The 7,292-nt window shown below is 60.3% G+C and overlaps 1 protein-coding gene across 1 annotated transcript in view; it reads left to right on the forward strand.

Moving 5' to 3' along the window:
- Window positions 1–3,314: 3,314 nt before the first annotated feature.
- Window positions 3,315–7,292, forward strand: part of SLC5A2 (solute carrier family 5 (sodium/glucose cotransporter), member 2) — a 5,909-nt gene continuing 1,931 nt past the window's right edge. Inside the window, exons 1-10 of the mRNA XM_005882079.2 lie at window positions 3,315–3,489; window positions 4,022–4,093; window positions 4,167–4,271; window positions 5,002–5,166; window positions 5,467–5,572; window positions 5,801–5,881; window positions 6,018–6,247; window positions 6,576–6,711; window positions 6,906–7,013; window positions 7,152–7,290. Of these exons, the coding sequence (XP_005882141.1) occupies window positions 3,364–3,489; window positions 4,022–4,093; window positions 4,167–4,271; window positions 5,002–5,166; window positions 5,467–5,572; window positions 5,801–5,881; window positions 6,018–6,247; window positions 6,576–6,711; window positions 6,906–7,013; window positions 7,152–7,290 (1,268 nt within the window). The 5' untranslated portion in view covers window positions 3,315–3,363. The remainder of the gene's footprint in view (window positions 3,490–4,021; window positions 4,094–4,166; window positions 4,272–5,001; window positions 5,167–5,466; window positions 5,573–5,800; window positions 5,882–6,017; window positions 6,248–6,575; window positions 6,712–6,905; window positions 7,014–7,151; window positions 7,291–7,292) is intronic.

Below are 7,292 nucleotides of genomic sequence, written 5' to 3' on the forward strand. Positions count from 1 at the left end.
TGGGGCTCCCCCCACCCCACCCTGTGAGCACCGCCCGCAGGAGAGACGCCCCCAGGTACCTTACTCCGCGTCCTCCGAGGGCAAGTTCAGGAAAGGCCCGGCCGATCCCTCAGTCACGCGCCCCGGCTTGGGACGTGCACCGACCAGCATCCCTCCGAGCCCTTCACTGGCTCCCACCCCAGGGAGCCCCGCTGCAGGGGGCTCCAGGCCGGGCGCTCCCCTCCCCGCCCCCTCACTGCTCTGTGCACTTTTTCTACATAAACACGGTCCACGGTCCACGGTCCACGTCGCTCTGGTGCTGTGTCTGCAGCTCAAGCTGGGCCCAGAGAACCTTCCCGCCGCCACCCCCACCCCCTAAACCCTCTATATTTTTGAAATAAGCACTTAGTCTGTTCCCTTCCCAATTCTCCCGACCCCTGCCATCTTGTCTGGTTTCCAGATGGTCCCCCTCCTCCGGAAGCATCAGCGTACGCCCACCCTTTGGGTCTGGGCACTGAGGCTCAGCTTCCGTCTCACTGGTGTGGACGCCCCCTGGGCAGAGGGTGACACTTGGTGTGGTCGGGGCAGTGGCTGAGGGAAGCGCTGGGGCTGGAGGAGCCAGAGGGAGGCTTCTAACGGGGAGTCAGAGAGGGCTTCCTGGAAGAGGTGACACCGAGCTAAGGCCGGCCAAGGACGGTGGGCCAGGTTGTAGGTGAGGAGAGGTCAGGCTCCATCTGAATCCCCAAGCCCCAGGGGCCTTTCTGAGCCCCAGGACCTTTACCTTGGACCCTGCAGTTCTCTAGGGAGGGGGCATGGACTCCTGGGTCCACATTATAGGGAACTTTGAGGATGGAAAAGGTGGACCCTCAGAGCCCCTTCCAGCTCAAGGAGGAGCTCGCAGCCAGAGAGCATGTGTGGGAAGAGACAGGTGAGGTGTTATCTGCCCTGGCCGCTTGCAGCCGCCAGATTCCTCTCTGGGGCTCCTCTCCCTGCGCTTCCCAGGCCTCCTGCTCTTCCCCTTCCACATATTCTCCCTGGACAGTGCCGTCCACCCCCTGGCGGGTGACCACCTCCTGGACTGAGCATTCTCGAATGGGCCATCTCCAGTCTCGATTCATTCATTTGCCAAGCGCTTACTGAACACTGGCTGTGTCAGGTCCACAGCAGGTGCTGGGGAGACCATAGGGAACTGAGCAGACCTGCTCCTTGCCCTCACGGAGCTGAGATCTATAGGGGGGAGAGATGACAAGTGACAAGTGTGATGAACCAAAGTTGGTTCATCCACCTTGTTCCTACCCACAGCACCTCCCTAGGCCTCCATATCGCCATCACAAATATAGGGTCTGTTTGTTGCTTGTTTGTATCTGTTTCTGCAACTGGAATGCAAGCTCCTGAGAGCCTGTCAGACACATTTATTTGTCGGATGACATGGTCTCTCCAGTATCTAGAATGGTAGCGGGTATGTGGGAAGAGCTCAGTAAATGTTTGTGAATGAAGGAAAGGTGGGGAAATGAGAAGGAGAAAATAGAGAAGTCGGCGAAGGTGGGGAGGGAGTACTTTCCCCAGCTGGGCGAAGAAGACCTCTGTGAAAATGTCATGTCTAAGCTGCAACGCGACACATTTATTTGTCGGATGGCATGGTCTCTCCAGTGTCTAGAATGGTAGCGGGTATGTGGGAAGAGCTCAGTAAATGTTTGTGAATGAAGGAAAGGTGGGGAAATGAGAAGGAGAAAATAGAAGGCGGGGAGGGAGTACTTTCCCCAGCTGGGCGGAGAAGACCTCTGTGAAAATGTCATGTCTAAGCTGCAACGCGGTTGAGAAAACAGCCAACCAGGCGAAGGAATGAGGAGGGCATTCCGGGCGCAGGAAGCAGCAGGTGCAAAGGCCAGGAGGTAGAGAGCGCTTGGCACATTGGGAGGAAGGGAAGGCCAGTGTGGCTGGATTAGAGCGAGCGAAGGGGAGAGTCGCAGGCAATGAGGTCAAAGAGGAAACAGGTGCCACATCCTGAAGTGCTTTGAAGGCCACAGTGAGGTCAGTAGCCCCAGTGCACCCTCTGACACTGGCCTGCATTCTCTCGGGCACTTCACATTCATCAGCCCTGAGCAGATACTGTGGCTGCCCTACCCACAGTGCTCGGCCCACCTGGAAGTCATATGTAGACACTGCCCCTATGCCTAGCCTCCCCAGCTCTTCCCAGGTATCTGGAGGGTGCTCTCTGGAGGAGGAGTGTGCTCTTGTACCCCACAGGGCTGAAGTGGGGGGGGAGGGGTTGTAACCTCTAACTAGTTAGAGACAGGAGCTGGCGAAGAGACACCCGAGCTTCCTGGCTGCCTGAGGGTCAGTTCTGAGGTTGTTCTCCACCGTCTCAGAGGGTCCCCGTTGGGGTTGGATTCCAATTGTGCACAGCGGTAACCTGTCTGTGGACACACCCTTCATTGGCTTTTTGCCTTTCTCTGTCTTCTTTCTCACTCCTTCACAGTCCCTATTGGGATCACCTCCCCAGTGAAGTCCTTGCACTCCAGTTCTCATTTTTGGGGTCTGCTTTTAAGGCATTCCCCAAACATAATTCATTCAATTCCCCATCTCTGGCATGCACCCAACTGCCATGGTCAGACGTCCAAGGCTGGTCCATTCTAGAAGAAAGGCAGAGACACGGCTCTTCACCAACTCCGGGACGAACCACATCACGCCCGCTCTTGGGGAGGCTCTAGCCTGTTGGGGAGACAGAGATGAGCCCGGATGAGGGCCACTCAGTGTGCTGGGAACTGTATCAGAAAAGTCAAGCAAGTCTTTGCTAAGCAGTAACAGGGCTGGGTACTGAAGGCTGGGTAGGACTTGGCTGTTTGGGAGACGGAGGCATTCTAAGCAGAAGTTTGGGGGTATGAGCATACACAAGTTGGGCAGGGCAAAGGAGTAGGAAGGAAACTAGATTTGGTTGGGGGAAAGGGCAAGGGTGGGCGGAGTTGGGGCCTGGCAGGCCCTGACTGTGATGGAGAGCTATGGAGTGCTTCTGAGCAGGGGACTCACAATGTCAGGCGAGGGTTTGAAGATGATCCCTCTGGATTGGTCAGAACCAGGGGCTGACTCAGCCAGACTCCCTAGGTCAAGGCTGAAAAGTTGGCGTGTTTTAGGGGGTGATTTTGAGCCTGAGGCACTAGGGAAGAGGTAGGGGCTGAGGCCCAGGAAGGAGTGTTCCTGAACTTGAAAGGGTCCACCTCCCAGGACCAGCCTTCGGTCTTGATGTGACCTGATTCAGCTAAACAAAGGCGGGGAGGGGGGACAAGGCCTGGGTGATTTGTCAGCTCACTGCACCTGAGGTAACCATTAACCCCTCCCCTGGGAGAACCCAGGGGCTGGTCCCTTGAGGGGCAGATCCTGGACAGAATGGAGAACTACACAGAGGCAAGCTTGGCGCCAGAGCTGGAGGAGCAGAGGGTCTTAATCGACAACCCTGCTGACATCGTGGTCATTGCTGCTTACTTCCTGCTGGTCATTGGTGTCGGCTTGTGGGTGAGAAGTTGAGGGGGTGTTGCTGGAGCCAGGTTTCTGGGGCCTGGCGCAGGGAGACTGCAGGTGGCAGTAGGGGCAGGATGCCTAGATCCTTGAGGGAGAAACCAGGTGCTGGGGAAAGGAGCGGGGAGACTTGTCGCCCCAAATAAGTCTTTTGATAGCTGTAAGGGCCTAATCACCACTCGTTCTTTGTCTCCCATCCTTGGTTGGCTGTCCTCGGGGACAGCATTCCAAGTGAGGCCTCTGTTCGCCATCTATGTCATGGCTGACAGAAGCCCATGGCCTGAACCGGGGCCCCAGGAAAGTCATGCCGAATCTAGCTACACTCAGGCTTGGGTAGCTGGACAACAGCTTAGGGCTTGGGTGGCTCTGGGGGCCTGGGAAGAGGTTGTGGGGGTGGGGTGTGAACCATTGGGGAGCAGAGCGCGGGTTAATCTTCAGCCTGAAACAAGGCTGAGGAATGTGTTGAGAAGGCTAATGAGGTCCAAAGACGTGCCCTGAACCCAGGTCTCCCCCAACTCCTGTCCCCCAGTCCATGTGCAGAACCAACAGAGGCACTGTGGGCGGCTACTTCCTGGCGGGACGAAGCATGGTGTGGTGGCCGGTGAGAGAGGCGGACTGTGGAGGGGGTAGGGGCTAGAGAAGCATCCTGCTCACCCGTGCCCCTGGCCACCCAGGTCGGGGCCTCTCTCTTTGCCAGCAACATCGGCAGTGGCCACTTTGTGGGCCTGGCGGGGACTGGTGCTGCAAGCGGCTTGGCTGTGGCTGGATTTGAGTGGAATGTGAGCCCCCTTTTTGCCAATAACCCCCACCCCCAGTGGGAACCCCTGGAAGGGTACACCTAGGGAGGCTCGGGCAGAGCAGGTGTGAGACTGATTGTGGGGTGTGGTTGGCTTCAGGTGAGGGTCACGGGTCCAGCTTGGAAGCAGAGGGAAGTAGGAAATGACCACTTTCAGGGTAGGGGTAGGTCCTGCTGCTGACCTGCCATGTGAGCCAGGACCAGCCCCTACCTTCGTGGCCTATGTACTCCTCTCGGAAGTGGGGTGCACAGCCTCAGCGACAGTGAAGTGCTTGTTCCGATGCTCTCGGAAGTGTGGCCTATGAGGCTCCCTGGGCCGAGTTAAAGCCCTTGCAAAGAAGTGGGAGGGAGGCAAGGCTCTGGGACTGAGGCGCGCCTTGGAAAGCTGGGGGGTCAGGGCTTTGCCCTCAGGGCCTCCTGGAGGAGGAGGCCTCTGAGCTGAGCCTCCATGGTTTCCTGGGTTGGGAGGGGAGGGGAAGCAGCCCTTCCTGGCGAAGCTGGGGTCAGGCTGAGGGGTCTGTGCTTGGACTCCAGTGCTTGGGGGTCAGGGGCAGGGACCTCTTGGGAAGGACTGGCCAGGGGTGGTGGCCTGGGAGGCAAGGAGGGCTCTAGTTAAAAGCCCAAGAGGGTGAGAGGGGTCTCATACCCTCAGGGGTAGGAGGCGCTGCAGGCGGGTCTGGGACAGGGAGTGGCCAGCTGCCCTGTGCCCGCAGGCGCTGTTTGTGGTGCTGCTGCTCGGCTGGCTCTTCGTGCCGGTGTACCTGACGGCGGGCGTCATTACCATGCCGCAGTACCTGCGCAAGCGCTTCGGCGGCCATCGCATCCGCCTCTACCTGTCCGTGCTCTCGCTCTTTCTGTACATCTTCACCAAGATTTCGGTGCGCGCGCGAGGCAGGCGGGACGGGGCCCTGGAAGGGCGGGGCCGCGGATGGAAGCGCTTTGGAAAGTCCTGGAGGGGGCGGGACCAAGGAGAAGTAGACGTGAGGTCCCGATGGGGGTTGGGAGTCATGGATTTCTGGGGCCACGGCCACCGTGGGTGAGACCTGGGGAGGTCAGGGCATGGAAAAATGAGGGCGCCTTTGAGGCGTGGCCACCCTGGGCTGTGGTCTGGGCAGGAGGTGGAACTGCGCCCCTGCCCCGGCCTCTGGGCCTGACCTGCCTGCTCGCTCCTCCCCCAGGTGGACATGTTCTCGGGGGCGGTATTCATTCAACAGGCTCTCGGCTGGAACATCTACGCCTCCGTCATCGCGCTCCTGGGCATCACCATGGTCTACACTGTGACAGGTGGCCATGGGGGCGTAGGGAAGGGAGGGGCTCAGGGTGTGATAGGAGCCACGCAGCCAGACTCTGCTCGCAGTCCCGCCTCCGCTTACGAGTGCTTGAGCCAGGGAGTGGGCCATGGCTTTGAAACGTGTTCTCTGGGAAGGGGCACCTTTTCATATTCCAACAACCACGCGGTCTGCACTAGCAGCAGCCTGTCCGGGCTGCCCCCACTGACCAGACCCCTTGCAGGAGGGCTGGCGGCGCTGATGTACACGGATACCGTGCAGACCTTCGTCATTCTCGGGGGCGCCTGCATCCTCATGGGTTACGGTATGCCCCGTGGGGAGGGGGCGGAGGCCGAGGGCAGGGCTCACGCTGAAAGCTGGGACACCACGAGTCCCAGGCGTGGGTTCTAGGGAGGGCCTTGGCGCGGGCGCCCGGTCCCCTGACGGTTTTGCCCACACAGCCTTCCATGAGGTGGGCGGGTATTCTGGGCTTTTCGACAAATACTTGGGGGCAATGACATCGCTGACGGTGTCGGAGGATCCGGCCGTGGGCAACATCTCCAGCTCCTGCTACCAACCCCGGCCCGACTCCTACCATCTGCTCCGGGACCCTGTCACGGGCGACCTACCGTGGCCTGCGCTGCTCCTGGGGCTGACCATCGTCTCTGGCTGGTACTGGTGCAGCGACCAGGTGCGAGGTCAGGGGTTGGGTGGGGAGCAAGGCTGGGGCAGAGCCAGAACTAGTGTGGGCGGGGCTGAGATGGGTGGAGCCTGAAACCATCCGGTGGGGCTGGGTTGAGGGTGTGGGAACCCTGCCTGGTCGGAGCTAAACCCGAGGAAGGGCAGGGGCTGTGCATGGAGCGGAATTGCTGGGTCCAACTGGCAGGGGCTGTGCGTGGAGTAGAATTGCTGCAGCGCTGAGCCAGGCAGGGCCTGAGTTAGAGCCCCGAGTTGAGGCAAGGCCTAGGAGGTGGGGTGTCCGGGACTGGCCACAGGCGGCTGAACGCCCCTGGTCACAGGTCATCGTGCAGCGCTGCCTGGCGGGGAAGAACCTGACCCACATCAAGGCGGGCTGCATCCTGTGCGGCTACTTGAAGCTGATGCCCATGTTCCTGATGGTCATGCCGGGCATGATCAGCCGCATTCTTTACCCGGGTAATGTGTGCCCCACCCAGACCCCTTCCTGCAGAAGGACCGGGTGCCCGCTTCCCATAGCCATTACAGCCCTGAGATGTGGGACCCTAGCCATCCAGTCCCACCTCCTCTCCGTTAGATTCCCAGCCCCCACTGCAGGGATCCGCGTTCCCGGACCAGGCCCTGTCCTAGGTGTGTCGTGCCCTCTCCCCCAGACGAAGTGGCGTGTGTGGTGCCCGAGGTGTGCAAGCGCGTGTGCGGCACCGAGGTGGGCTGCTCCAACATCGCCTACCCGCGGCTCGTCGTCAAGCTCATGCCCAACGGTGAGGGCGAGCACACAGGTGGCCCCTGCCCACAGTGTGGGCGGCTCTGGAGCCTGACGGGGCAGGAATCACCAGCTGCCCAGCCCCCCCCTCCCCCACGCCCTGGTCCCGGGACTCACTGCTCCCGTCGGCCCGCAGGTCTGCGAGGACTCATGCTGGCGGTCATGCTGGCCGCGCTGATGTCCTCGCTGGCCTCCATCTTCAACAGCAGCAGCACCCTTTTCACCATGGACATCTACACGCGCCTGCGGCCTCGCGCGGGGGACCGCGAGCTGCTGC

This window comes from Myotis brandtii, unplaced genomic scaffold (assembly GCF_000412655.1).
Source record: "Myotis brandtii unplaced genomic scaffold, ASM41265v1 scaffold698, whole genome shotgun sequence".
Classification (NCBI taxonomy): Eukaryota; Metazoa; Chordata; class Mammalia; order Chiroptera; family Vespertilionidae; genus Myotis; species Myotis brandtii.